The sequence below is a fragment of the Nyctereutes procyonoides genome, unplaced genomic scaffold (assembly GCF_905146905.1).
Source record: "Nyctereutes procyonoides isolate TBG_1078 unplaced genomic scaffold, NYPRO_anot_genome, whole genome shotgun sequence".
Lineage (NCBI taxonomy): Eukaryota > Metazoa > Chordata > Mammalia > Carnivora > Canidae > Nyctereutes > Nyctereutes procyonoides.
Window position 1 is genome coordinate 923,128 of NW_026575141.1, and position 15,134 is coordinate 938,261.

At 40.8% G+C, this 15,134-nt stretch overlaps 1 protein-coding gene across 2 annotated transcripts in view; it reads right to left on the reverse strand.

Annotated features, from left to right (window-relative positions):
* Nucleotides 1–15,134, reverse strand: part of EXOC4 (exocyst complex component 4) — a 746,310-nt gene that overhangs the window by 52,477 nt on the left and 678,699 nt on the right. For both annotated transcript variants that reach the window (XM_055307533.1, XM_055307534.1), the window contains exons 15-17: nt 14,186–14,327; nt 3,541–3,719; nt 1,519–1,678 (exon numbers count right to left, since the gene is read on the reverse strand). In XM_055307533.1, coding sequence (XP_055163508.1) covers nt 1,519–1,678; nt 3,541–3,719; nt 14,186–14,327 — 481 coding nt within the window. The remainder of the gene's footprint in view (nt 1–1,518; nt 1,679–3,540; nt 3,720–14,185; nt 14,328–15,134) is intronic.

Sequence of the window (15,134 nt, forward strand, 5' to 3'; positions counted from 1 at the left end):
GACCCTTGAACCACGTGGCAAGGTAGGGGTGCCAACCTCTCATGAATCACAAATCTGTGTATAACTTTTGACTCTCCCAAAACTTAACTACTAATAGTCTACTGTTGACCAGATAGATGCCTTACCAATAACATAAACCATTGATTTCTAAAGAATTTATTTATTTATTTGAGAGAGAGAGAGAGAAAGAGATGATATGAGAGATGAGAAAGAGAGAGAACATGAGTAGAGGCAGAGGAAGAAGCAGGCTCCCTGCTAAGGGAGGGAGCCTGATGCGGGACTCGATTCCAGGACCCCGAGACCATGACCTGAGCTGAAGGCAGACAGATGCTTGACCAACTGAGCCATCCAGGTGCCCCATGAACAGTGTTAACCCATATTTTGTATGTTATATGTATTATATACCGTATTCTTACAACAAAGTAAGCTAGAGGAAAGAAAATGTTATTAAGAAGATAAGGAAGAGAAAATACATTAATAGTAATGTACAAAAAAAAATCTGCATATAAGTGGACCTGCACAGTTCAAACCCATGTTTTCAAGGATCAACTGTACTTTCAAGACTATTAGTGGCTTTGGGAAAAATAATGTTTTCAAAGAATATTACTGATATGGGAAAATACAATTAAACAAATATAAAATTACATTAACATAGTTCCAATTTTGTACAAAGAGAAATTATATGCATGCATAGTATAATAATTCACTTGTATCCATGGCACAGGCACAGAGCCAGGAGAAATTGTACTGACTGTCATAGTCTCTAGATGAAAGGCTTATAAGTAACATTTATTTATTTATTTTTTGTATTTTATGTTACATATCTTAGGCAATGAGCAAATATTGCTTTTATAAGAAACTACTGAAGTTTTGTAGTAAGAGGAACTTAGGTTAGAGAACAGGAAAAACTCTGCCCCAGGGAGGTTAAACATCCAATAGAATTGTACAGAGGGATGCCTGGGTGGCTCAGTGGCTGAGCATCTGCCTTTGGCTCAGGTTGTGATCCCGGGGTGCTGGGATCAGGTCCCGCATCGGGCTCCCACAGGAATCCTACTTCTCCCTCTGCCTAGGTCTCTACCTCTCTCTCTGTGTCTCTTGTGAGTAAATAAAATCTTTAAAAAAATTTAAAATTCAAAAAATTAAAATAAAAATAATTGTATAAAATTACCTTCTCTAAAACTCAAGAATATCTCACTGGTTCATTTTTTTTTTTAAAAAAAACTAACTTTATAAGTACCAAGAATCTATTTTTCCAAGTAATTTTTTTAAAAGATTTTATTTATTTATTCATAGAGACACACACACAGAGAGGGAGGGGCAGAGGCACAGGCAGAGGGAGAAGCAGGCTCCATGCAGGGAGCCCGACATGGGACTCGATCCAGGGTCCCTAGGATCAAACCCCGGGCTGCAGGCGGCGCTAAACCGCTGTGCCACCGGGGCTGCCCTTTCCAAGTAATTTTTATAGGCAATGGGATCTTGGCTTTGGTATGAGGGACTGAGCCCAATCTTTCCTCCTACCTTGCAAAGTCCAGGTCGGCCTCCCGTGACATGGTGATGTTGGTCAGATTCTGCTGAAGGACAAAGATGTTCCTACACATCTTCTTGATGCCGGACTCACTGATGCGCCTGAAGTACTGGGCACCATTAATGAGGATGCAGGAGATCAGGTGACCCAGGCCTGAAGGGCCAGCGCAGATCAGTGGGGGGAAAAGAGGAGACGGTTAGTACCACCTTGCATGAGCTTATACACCGATCTGGAAGGGTTTCTCTCTTCAAATTCTCCACAAACTTAAATGACCAAAGGATATCTATCCCTGAGGATCGTTGCACCCACTGATCTCACAATAGTTTCAGAGTATACAACGTCCTAGTAGTCACAAATGGAGAGGCTCGATGCAACATAACCACTGCTCCAGCCCTGCCATGTTATACCTCAAGCTACCAGGCCAAGGGCTTAGAAAATATGCCAGGTTGTTATAAACAACCGAAGAGCATGGAAACTCTTCTTTTTCTGTAAGGAGGTTCTGGAAGCAGAGAAGAACACGTGAAAATACAACGATCCATTTGGTTTTCCCTTCCTCCCACAAAATGTAAGTACATGTATATAATAAATTATAATAATAATAATTAAAAATAAAACCCAGTAGAAGTTGTCTGCTTTAAATGATCACTATGCACTAGCAACTTCAAATAATATCTGTGATAAAATACTCCTTTCTGCCACACCAAAGAAGCCTGAGACTCTGTTACCCCCATTCCCCACTCCTTGGCAAATTCAGTATTATGCCTTTTGAATTTAGAAAGTAGTATCACAGATAAATACCTAGAGGTTTTTACACAGAAAGTCTTCAAATGCATTATTTCTTCCCCTCTATTCTAAGTCAGAGTGTTACACCCGTATTTCAAGAAGAGAATTGCTACTCATCCGAATGAGAGGTTAAGAAATGTCTGGGCAAATGAGAAGGTAAGTCTAGGAACTGTGAATGTTGATACTACAGGGCTTGGAAGAGCCACAGTCAAGAGCAAGGAGGCAACTGTAGTGAGCGAGGAGTGACTTCTCAGGGGGGCAACGGAGCTGCCAGCTCCAGAGGACTGCCTCCAGATTCTCAGTGCCATGGAGAGAATAGCTTACCTTTTAATCACTAATTCTTTTTGGCTGAAGTCTTTTAGGCATAGTTCCTTTCAGAACGCATCTTTATGGCATCATTTAGAGGGAAAATAGGATTTCTTATTTTTTGGTCCGCATTTTGGGGGACATAACTGATTCTTAAAGCAAGCAATTGCCAAGCATTTCTTTCTTATCCCCAGGTTCTATAATCTTTTGCACAAAGAAACTTCTTAATTGTTTTTAAATAACATTGGCTTAATTCTGAGAGACACCATAGGTACCTTTGCCACCCAGGCCTACATGTAAACAAACCAGAAGAAGAAGGAAGGGAATATAGTTTGAAGTCCTAAAAGTCCTTCCCATGGGAGGAATTCGGCATGAAAAATGATTTGGCTGGCACCACATATTTCAAAATGTTGAAGCTGAATGCCATTACATGGAACTTGCTTTCATACTCTTCCTTGCCTGCCTGCCCCAAGGCATTTATGGATATAGACTTCCTAAAATCTCTGCTGATCAGAGGTTTCTGTTCTTTTCAGACAATAGCGTGTTCTTTGAGAGAAAACTTTCATTTCTGCTGATAATTTTAGTCAATGAGAGCTCTTTTAGAATCTTCTCATTTTATGTGTGCTTCTTTTTCTTTTATGAGCTCCTCCTGAACTAACTCATGGTCCACTCTATGTATTTACACAACTCTCACGAGTGGTATGTCAGGGAGGCAGCCAGGCTGCCATCTGCCTTATGTTGGATTAAATCTTCCCAACCAGGAGCAGATGGCAGCCATATTGTTGTCTACCTAGCTATACAGAGAGAGACTAGATATTGCAGCTTTAATTCAAAAAGGAAAAACCAAACCAAACCCAAACAACTACAAGTTTTGAACTTCAATAGTATAGAAAAAACAAATCCTAGGGACAGAGGCAGGGTCTGACCTTCAAATATATATTGGAACTTGTGCTGCTGAAGGCTGGCACTCATGGCCTCTTCAATGGCACTGATGTCTTTGTTGAGCTTGACCACCAGAGGGTCATAATCCATACTTTCCACATTAGCAACAATGGCATAGTTCCCCTCCTTTGCAAGGGGGATGAGATAGTGGAAACAGTGAACCCTAAAAAAGGCAAAGATGGAGAAAGCAGTTAACAATATATTTTCCTGATGAAAAGAATAATTTTTTGGGACAGAATACTCAAATATTTAAGGCAGCAGTGGCCCTGTAAATATTTATGCACTCCTCTGCTTGTTCACTAGAAAGCCATCTAACGAATAAGTGAGTGATCTGGAGCCAGTCAGTTTCTGTGATCCTCACTTGCTTATTAATCCAAACATTGGGCTGAGCAGTAAATGAGCTCTAAAACTCCTTTCAAAGACTGGGTTATATGCATAATGTGAAAAGCATTCTATCTTTTAAAAGATATTGCTGTAGCAAAACTCACAGAGCTCTAAAGAGTTGGCCTTGGAATGATACTACTTTGGTTTCAATTCCCAATTCCAACATTTACTAGCTGTGTGACTTCAGGCGCGTCACTTCCTTTATGTCTTGGTTTCCTTATCTGTGCACCTGGGATGACAACAACACTTACCTCATAAGGTGCTCTGAGGAGCTACTGAGTACCAAGCATATGGCATAGGCCTGGCACAGAGCAAGTGCACTGGAAGTGTTGGCTATCATCACTCTTATTACAATTAGCCTGTTACTTAAGCAAAACACTAAAATAAATTTACTTATTTATTTAAGAATAAAATTGTGTTCGCACTTGGGAACGTGAGACATGATTTGTGCCCTAAAAGACTCCACAGCCTCCTGGGGCAGACCAAAACATCCCAGCCAAACAGGGGTACTTGGGTGGCTCAGTAGTTGAGCACCTGCCTTTGGCTCAGGCTGTGATCCTGGGGTCCTGGGACTGAGTGCCACATCAGGCTCCCCACAGGGAGCCTGCTTCTCCCTCTGCCTATGTCTCTGCCTTTCTCCATATCTCTCATGAATAAATTAATACAATCTTTAAAAAAGAAAACCCAACCAAACAGCAACAAAAAACAACCCAATACAAAAACCCCAAAGAAGGCCTCTTCTTTTCAGAAGTGTCTCAGTCTGAAGCACATGTGTCAGTGTGCCATGGACATCTGCCATGGGGTGTCAGGAAGGGTTTGCAACAGGAGGTGATACCTAAGTAAACAAGATGATCTGAATGGAGGGAGAAGCAGGCTCCATGCTGGGAGCCCGATGTGGGACTCGATCCCGGGTCTCCAGGATCACACCCTGGGCTGCAGGCGGTGCCAAGCGGCTGTGCCACTGGGGCTGCCCAGCCTGAGTCATTCTGACCATGCACATTTCCTAGGTTCTCTTTGGTAGTTATTGGTAACTGCCAAGAAGTCTGAGATGGGTAAGGACTGGCTACTCTGTGACTTTTGTGTTAAGCAGTAACAAAAGCAAGTTTCAGTCCAAATAATTCTACCTCACAGGCTTTTTTTAAAAAAAAAAAAGAAAAAGAAAAAGAAAAGAAAACAAAATCCTCCATCCATTGGCAGGCATAGTTCATACAGACTGTACTCTAAGCCCTGTGAAGTCCGAATTATTGTTTTGGGTGCGCTGTTTGATCGTGCCATGGGAGGCTTACTAGAGGTAGACGTGAACACCTTCAGAGTGAAAACGCTGTTGCCCTCATGGTCTGCATCAGGTGACAGGAAATGTTCCAGACAAATGACTGCAAAAGCTTTGGGCATTATTCCTAATGATAGAGCTTCAGGCTTGACTGTCATCTTTCCTTTTTTTAAGTAAGGTTTATTGAGAAATAATTTGTAAACAGTAAAATTCACCCTTTTCAGTGTCTAGTTCTATGAGTTTTGACAAATGCACAGTTGTATCATCACAACTATAATCAAGTTATAGAACGATATCATCATGCCCAGAATTCCCTTGAGCCCCTCTGCCATCAAGCCCTACCCAGACCCCAAGGATCTGGCCACCACTGATCTCTTTACGCTCCCTAGAATTTTGTCTTGTCCGGAGTGCCATATAAATGGAATCATATAGTGTGTAGCTCTGGGAGTTCTGCTTCTTTCTCTCTGCTTAAAGCATTTGTGATTTGTTCATGTTGTGTTTGTTCCTTGTTACTGATGAGCACATTCCCACTGCATGGAAATACTACAGTTTACCTAGTTACCAGTTGATATCTGGGGTGTTTCTCGTTTTGGGTGATTATAAATAAAGCTGCTTTGTGTACAGGTTTCTGTGTAAATATAAATTTTCATTTGTCATAGGTAAATGCTGGAAGTGGAACTGCTGGGTCATGTAGTAAGGATTATTTTAACTTTATAAGAAACAGCCAAATTGTTTTCCAAAGGAGCTATGCCATTTTGCTTTCCTACCAGCAATGATGCACCAGAGCTTACTGATTTTTTTTAAAGGTTGTGTTTATTCATTTTTAGAGACAGAAAGAGCAAGGGGAGGGCAGAGGGGGAGGGAGAGGGACAAGCAGACTCCAAGCTGAGTGTGGAGCCCCACGCGGGGCTCGAGCTCATGATCCTGAGATCACGGAACCAAAGCCAAGAGTTAGATACTTAACTGAGCCACACAGGTGCCCCAAAATTGTAAGACATTTTAAGCACACATTGTGATTTGATTTGATAGACATACATCTTGTTGAAGGATTCCCCCAATCTAGTTAATTAATATGTCTGTCACATATTTATCCTTAAAAAAAAAAAGAGAGAACATTTAAGTTCTACACTTTTAGCATTTTAGCAAATTTCAATTATATGGTATTGTGTTATCAACTAAAGTCACCGTGTTTTACATTAGATTCTGAGACCTTATTCAAATCTTATACTAAAAGTTTGTACCTTTACCAACCTCTACTTCTCCAACCCCCAGCCACTACTTTTCTGCTCTATGTTTCTATGATTTTGACTTCTTTTTTTGATTCTGCATATAAGTGATATCATGCAGTATTTGTTTTTCTTTGTTAGAAATTTCACTTCAGCTAAAGCCTTTGGGTGTTTGTTGGGTTAAAAAAATTATTTTTACTTATTCTAACAGATATATAGTTGTATTTCACTGTGGTTTTAATTTTCATTTTCTTGATGACTACTGATGGTGGGCATATATTCATGTGCTTATCCACCATCCATATACTTTTGGGTTCATAATTCTTGCCGAATATCCTTTTTTTAAGATTTTATTTATTTATTCATGAGAGACACACTGAGAGAGGCAGAGACACAGGCAGAGGGAGAAGCAGGCTCCCCTCAGGGAGCCCAATGCAGGACTCGATTCCAGGACCCCAGGATTATGCCCTGAGCTGAAGGCAGATGCTCAACCACTGAGCCACCCAGGTGCACCCTGCCCAATATTTTTATTGGTTGTTTGTTTTCTTCAGTTTTGAGAGTTCTTTATATATTCTGGACACAAGTCCCTTATTAGATATGCATTTTGGGAATATTTTCTCCCACTCCTTGGCTTGCCTTTTCATCTTAGCAATGTCTTTTAAAAAATGGTTTTTAATTTTGATGAACTTCATAATTTTTTTCTTTTATGGATGGTGTTTTTGGGTCATACATAAGTCATCTTGGCCCAAATAAACTCACAAAAATTTTTTGTCCTAAGTTTTCTCTTAGAAGTTTTATGGTTTTAGGTTTTATATTTATTTTTTTTATTTTTTTATATTTTTTATGATAGTCACACAGAGAGCGAGAGAGGCAGAGACACAGGCAGAGGGAGAAGCAGGCTCCATGCACCGGGAGCCCGACGTGGGATTCGATCCCGGGTCTCCAGGATCGCGCCCTGGGCCAAAGGCAGGCGCCAAACCGCTGCGCCACCCAGGGATCCCAGGTTTTATATTTAGATCAATGATCCACTTTTAAAAATCTTTTAGAGATTTAATTTATTTATTTGAGAGAGTGTCCACAAGCAGGCAGTGGGGAGGGGTAAAGGGAGAGGGAGAAGCAGACTCCTCCTGAGCAGAGAGCCCAATGTGAGCCTCAATTCAGTACCCTGAGATCATGATCAGAGTTGAAGGCAGATGCTTAACTGACTGAGCCACCCAGGTGCCCTGATCCATTTTGAGCTGTATTGTATAGGATGTGCTATATTCTTACAACTTGCTTATGCAGGGGAATCTTAAGATCTTGACTACCAGCTCATTTTCATTATGGGTGATCATCTAACAGCTGCATCAATTAATGACTAATTTCCTTTCTCCAAAAAAAAATTCATACTGGCATTCCTCTGCTAATTAGCAAGGTGTATAGTGTTAATCCAGACACCAGTAACTGCGCTGGTTGCAGCCCCCTCTGAAATGTGACCTTTCTGATATCGTGAAAGCTGACCAATCCTGGAGTGGGATTCACGACTAGGGAGACTGATTGCTACTGTGGTTGAAATTTAAACTGAGTAGCTCTTAGCCGAAAATAAAATCAAGCCATCAGTGCTAAAGTATTTTTATAGTAAATTACAGATGACATAACTCCAGATAATGGGAAAACCATGTACAAAAGCATGAGGCCTTTGTTTTTTTTTAATTTTTATTTATTTATGATAGAGAGAGAGAGAGAGAGAGAGAGGCAGAGACACAGGCAGAGGGAGAAGCAGGCTCCATGCACCGGGAGCCCGACGTGGGATTCGATCCCGGGTCTCCAGGATCGCGCCCTGGGCCAAAGGCAGGCGCTAAACCGCTGCGCCACCCAGGGATCCCAAGCATGAGGCCTTTGAATGGCATGAACGAAGGCCAGTTTTCGGGAACGACAAGGGGTTCCTTTTAGTACACACAGATCACATGTGAAGACGGAGGCACGAGGTGAGCTTGGGGAGATGGGTAGGGGCCAGGTGATTATCAGCTTTGGGGGCCATCTATGGACTGTGGACTTTATTTGAGAAGCCACGGGGAGCCTTAGGAGGATTTTAAGAGGTGAAATGATATAATCAGATATGAGCTCTGGCAAGATCACTTGAACGCAGTGTACAGGGTAGAATGATGGTGAAGAAGTGAAGCTGCTGACAGTACAGAGACGACTTTGGACATTCTCAGGAATTGGAGGTGAGAGCTTATGAGATCCCGAAGTGAGTGGTGCCGGAGAGAAATAAGACTGCTTGGAGGTACCCTCTTCCTGACTCCCAAAATGGCAAGAGATGAAAAAGAAACTAAACTAGTCACTGGCAAATGTCAAATTCAAAAAGTGTTTTCTTTTCTTCGGGTTCTGGCATGTTGTTGCTGACCTTAACATGACTTTGGCATTAAGGATCTCTGCAAATATTGCTGATTACACAGCAGGATGGGTGATTTTCAGAAAGTGCATGCACACTTTGGATCCCAACAGTGGCAGGCGGCTGCTGTTGAGCCCACTTAGAGCCCTCCTGATGGTGAGAAAAATCAGCTGATAAAGGCGACATTCCTGGCATCTTGGGCTCAAATGGCAACTTAATTTTCCTCTCCTAAAGTTCAAATAGGAAGAAAAAAAAACACCTCAACAATTTTTAATGGTCGCACCATGTCTTTCATCTTTTGGAGGTGTTGTTTGCCTTATGCTTCAAACTGCAGAAAGGGGTGCTTGTTGGTTAAATGTGACCTACAGTGACACAGGTAAAATGTCCAATGCTCTTTGGATTGGTCCTTCAACAGAGAACCTACTGGATTTGAGAACACTTTCTGGTTTGAACTTTAACGATGCTACAGAAAAATATGGGCTATGGATATAAAGATATTTTGGTGAATAAGACAAATTTTCGGCATTTGAAGTTGTTTGGACTTCTTGCCAGCATTTCCCACTATTTTTTTTCCCCATTAATTTCTTTGTCTATTCTATCTGTTCTCTCCTATTCCAGTGGCTTCTGGGGTAAAAGCACCAGACACAGCACTAACCAGCCACTTCTTCATTGCAGCAGCTCCTGAATGACAGGGCCTAAGTCCTAATTCTCTTTTATGGCAGGATGGGAACAAAACAACCACTAGGAGATTATAGTGACAAGGAAGATGCTGGCCACGCAGCCTCTGTACTTCTGAGATACATGTAGCAGATGACTGGGTGAAAACTGAGTCTCCAAATCAATTCATTTTCTTTTTTCTTTTTTTTAATTCATTTTCTTTAAAGAACAACAGGTTTTGTTTGGACAAAAAGCACTTACTTTGGGTTTCATTTCAAACCAGCTAATTCTCAAGAAGCATTCAAGTTTTTATCGGGCACCTATTATGTAGCAGGACTGATCCAGGGTCTGGGGCCATAAGAATAAAAGTGGTACGCCTGATTCCTGCCTTCCAGGGGACAACAGTCTCTTCCACTGTAAACCACTGGGATAGCGGAAGTGCTTGGCACTCTCCTTATTTTAGCGTTACCATAGTACAATGTACTGACCTGCCAGTGAAATGCCTTACTCGTTTTATCGTATTATTAACTGTATAAACACACATGCACACAAACGCTTGTTACTGAGACAAGGAAAGAATGAAGTATGTCAATATTTATTACCTGAACCATCCATGGGGCTCTCTGCCTAGTTTTATCTACCATACTTTATTTAAAAAATTTTTTTAAGGTTTCCCATTGCTCTGTTTTTTAAAAAATTTATTTACATTCAATTAAAAAACATATACTGTATTATTGGTTTCAGAGGTAGAGGTTAGTGATTCATCATTTTTTAAAAAAGATTTATTTATTTAAATTTTATTTATTTTCATTATTCATGAGAGACACAGGCAGAGGGAGAAAGCAGGCTCCATACGGGGAGCCCGATGTGGGACTCGATCCCAGGACCCTGGGATCACACCCTGAACTGAAGGCAGATGCTCAACCGCTGAGCCACTCAGGCGTCCCTGATTCATCAGTCTTATATAACACCCAGTGCTCACTGTATCTCCACTATACTTTAAAAGGAACAAAGACAATGAGCAGCATATTCATAAGAAAGCAACCTGAATGCTGAAACCATGTTATATGAGAAGGTGAGGGAATTTAATTTAGAAACAATAAACATGTTTAGTGCTTTTCATAAAAGTCAAGGGAAGAAAATTCTGTGTCAGGGACTGTAAAACTCGGTGCTTTTTGTTATTCATTCTTACAATGACCTTTATCTGTTTTTTTTTTAATTTTTATTTATTTATGATAGTCACAGAGAGAGAGAGAGAGGCAGAGACACAGGCAGAGGGAGAAGCAGGCTCCATGCACCGGGAGCCCGACGTGGGATTCGATCCCGAGTCTCCAGGATCGCGCCCTGGGCCAAAGGCAGGCGCCAAACCACTGCGCCACCCAGGGATTCCCCTTTATCTGTTTTTAAATGATTGCCAAAAGAGATATAGCAATGGGTGTTATTGTACTGAATGGTTTCTTGTAAAGTTAATAAATAATGACCAAAGTGTGTGCAGCATTAAGAATAGTACTGTCATGACGTACAAATATTAAAAGGGCAGAATACAGGTTAAGGATCTAAAAGACTTACTCTCATGTGTTGAAAATCTCCCACTCAGAATGAACTACACTCCAAGAGGCTAATTCTGGATGTGGAACACATTATGTTCCCAACACAATCAATAGCATGAATTCTAGGAGTTGTGATAGTAATTAATTCGATGTTCCCTTGCTTTTCTGTGCAACCCAAGTAATGGAGGCATCAGAATGTTTCTGATTTTTGTTTTTGTTTCTGCCTATTGCATGTATCTATTCATAGAAACCACCTGATTTATTTTACTGTCAGCTTGTAAATAAATATAAAACAAATCTAAAAATTATTGTAAAACAAGTCAGAAAACATAGTGGAAGAGCCTTTCTTTTTGGACAGCTGCATGTAAGAAATATCAGAAATGATGCTGTGTAATAAAACACTTCAAATCTGCAATGCTGCTTCCCTGACTCCGCTCATAAAGTGCTCACAAGCAATTAAGAAGTAACTCACTGGACAAGATAATGAAGAATGAAAAAAGCACGCGGCATACAAAAGAAACGACACCCACAAAACATGATCAATTATGCTTTGCCTGAGCACACCTGAAAGACATCCAAGTTCTAACTGGAGTCCAGACACATGAACTAAAATCCTATTTACGTTTTTAAAACCTTAATCTAGTAAAGACTCCAAATGAAAAAACAAAATGCTACATGGACTTTAATAATGTCTCATGGTAATACAGATGTATTACTATACAGTTTCCGATCTAGAATTTTCTGATCCTCCAGTTGCAAACATCTGTATCTGCCAGCTGTCTTTTTGACGTTGCTATGTAGAGGTCTAGTAAGCATCTCACACTGAACATCTCCAAGATGGAAGTCTTGATGTCCACCACCATGCCCCCATTCTTCTCCTCCCTCAGACTTTCTCACCCGAGTTAACAGCCCTGGCACCCACATAGTTACCCTGGCCCCAAAGCTGGTGTGGTTTGCCTTGGATCCTTTCTTTCACTGCCACTGGCCCCTGCACCGAATCCAACTGATTGACACATCTCATCAGCTCTACCTTCGAAATATATCTCAAATCAACCCTTCTCACACCTCTACGTCTGCCACCCTGGTGCTTGGACCTGGTCTCAAAACTCACTCTGCTTCCATTCATATTTCCTCCTACAATCCCTTTTCCAAACAAAAGCTAAAGTGCTCTTTAAAAAATGAAAAGTGAATGAATGAATGAATGAATCTCTCTCCCTTGCTTAAAATCTTTCTATGTCTTCTTCAGGCACTTAGAATGAAATCGCAACTTTCTTTTCTTTTCTTTTTTTAAAATTATTTATTTATTTATTCATGAAAGATACAGAGAGAAAGGCAGAGATGTAGGCAGAGGGAGAAGCAGGCTCCAGGCAGGGAGCCTGATATGGGACTCGATCCTGAGACCGCCGATCACGCCCTGAGCCAGGGGCAGGTGCTCAACCGCTGAGCCACCCAGACATCCCTGAAATCTCAACTTTCACTTGGTCTGAGGGTCACTCTAATCGGCCAGGCTTCATGACCACACATGGTCAGGCCCTAGCCTGCCTCTTTATGTAACCTTTCACTCCTCTTCACTTCCTTATTCACAGGGCTAGAGTGACACTCCTCTCCATTCCTCAACCCTGCCAAGCTCGCTTGTCTTGGGACCTTGGGGTGTTGCCCTCTCTGTCAGAAATTCTTTGTACAGATGGTTCCTTCCTGTTACCATGTCATATTTCCTTTGGCCATACTACTTGAAAGCCAAAAAAGCCAAAACCCCTTCGTAGTCGACCCCAGCTAATCTCTCCAATGTCCAGAATGTTAGGACTAACCACGTGTGGCTGTGAAGCACTTGAAATGTGACCAGTCTGAATTTCAACGTGCTGTAAGTGTAAAATATGCAGATTTGAAAGGCTTAGTACAGAAAAAAAAATGCAGCTCATCAATAATTTTTACATGAGTTACATGCTGAAATGATAATATTTTGGAAATACTGGGTTAGAAAAAATATAATTTATTATATTATCTACTTTTTCAAATGACTATTAGAAAATTTTAATTATGTGGTTTGAACATATAGCTCACTTTTATAGTTCTATTGGATAGCACTGCTTGATTTCATTATGTTATTTTATTTTGTTAGTTGTACTTATGTGAAATTATCATTTTTGTTCATTCATTGCCTGTTCCCCTCCTCCCCCCTTAGAATGTAGCTCCATAAGAGCAGGGCCCTTGAGTGATTTTTTCATTGCTGTATCCCAATTCCTAGAACACTGCCTAGCACAGAGAGGGCACTCAGTAAATGTCTATTGAATGAACAAATGATTGAAAACTTCCCAGTCTTTTCTTTCTACCATTTCCATAGATGTGATAAGAGAGGCCACCAAAGCATTAGCTTGTTCCACACCACAGGGGAAAAAACAAGAGTCCAAGAATACGGAGTCTTTGAAACTATTGTCCTGAATTATTATTTAATGTAATTTCTTCTTGGGTTGTAAGTTCTTGAAGGAAGGGGTCATAGCTCTTGCATCTGTATACTCCTTCACTAATCAGCAGAGTACATTAGTGAAAATATCAGTGACAATAAAATCACCATAATCATAAAGTTACCACATTTTGAGCATTTATTTTGTGGCAAGCATTGTACTAATTATTATTTCATTTACAAAGTCTGTAAGTTAGGAATTACCGTTTTACTTTTACAATAAGAAAACAAGGTTACTGGGGTGCCTGAGTGGCTCAGTCAGCTAAGCATCTGCCTTTGGCTCAGGTTATGATCCCGGGTCCTGGGATCGAGTCCCATGTCAGGCTCTCTGCTTAGCGGGGAGTCTGCTCCTGCCACTCCCCTCTGCTTATGCTCTTTTTCTCTCTCTCAAATGAATAAATGAAATCTTAAAAAAAAAAAAAAGAAAGAAAGCAGGATTAGTAAAATTGACTTAAGATGGCTTAGTAGCTGGTAGAGACATTCAAATCCAGATCATTCTGATGTCACAGGCCAGGCAAACTCTGTATCACTGTATTTCCGATACTGCACATGATTCCAAACTTTCACGGTGATTAACACTAAAAATCACAGTCAGTATATAAAAAGGGCATCAATGATAAGTTATGGTGACACTTTCTAGAAAGAAGCAAGTGATATATGACCCATGATGCATTTAAACTGCAGTCTTGTGCTTGGCTGTGTCATACCTGACTTCCAGATGTAGGACCAGCAAGCAGCGGTCAGCCATATCCTGGAAGGATTTGGCAAGTTCACTCAGAGTCTGCATGATCTGCTCTGACACTGGAGGAAGATCCATGTTCATATGGCTCTCTTGAGCAGGAGACAACACTGAAAGAAGGAGAAGAAACTATCAGTCACTGCACCAGATACCTATAGATCTGCTTGAAATGACATCTTACTCTGTTGCTCATCATGTTTTTGCCAATTTGGCTAATGCTGGTGTTGGCAGCATTAGATGTCCAAGACACGATAGACTATTTCTGTACTTGATTCAACACTGATTGCTTTCAATCAATGCATAGGTTAATAGAACAGAATCTCAGAGATGGAAAGTGGCCTTAGTAGTCATCCGGCCCAACCACGTGGTCTAGGCTTGTGTCACTTGTACAACTTCAAGTGGCTGCTATGCTTCTGGTTGCATATTCACACAAATGTTTGTGAAAGAGAACTTGATAATTTTTAAGGCAGCCTACGCCATCTCTGAAAGACGTGGCCATCTACATTTAGCCGTATCTGTTGCCATTAATTTCTAATCATTGGCTCTGATTCTACCAACTTCACATTCATTCTCACATGTGTTAGCACTTCAGGTATTAAAGATACCATGTCTTTTGGCTTCCTTGAAGTCTTCCTTTTCCCAGGCTAGTTATCCCCAGTTTTTCAGCTATTCTTCATATAGTCAGAGTGAATTATTTTACAATTCTCATAATTTGCCAACAAAAATATTCCAATTGTTCTAGATCTCCCTTGAAATGTAGCTCTCAGGACCAAACATAATAAATAATACAGAGTAGGTGTGTCCTGTCCGGACAGAATTATTAGCTCCCTTGTTCTAGATGCTATGCTGCTTGCACAGAAGCCTGAAATCTTCTTGGTGTGGGGTGGAGTAGGAAGTGTGCCATATTCTACTTTAAC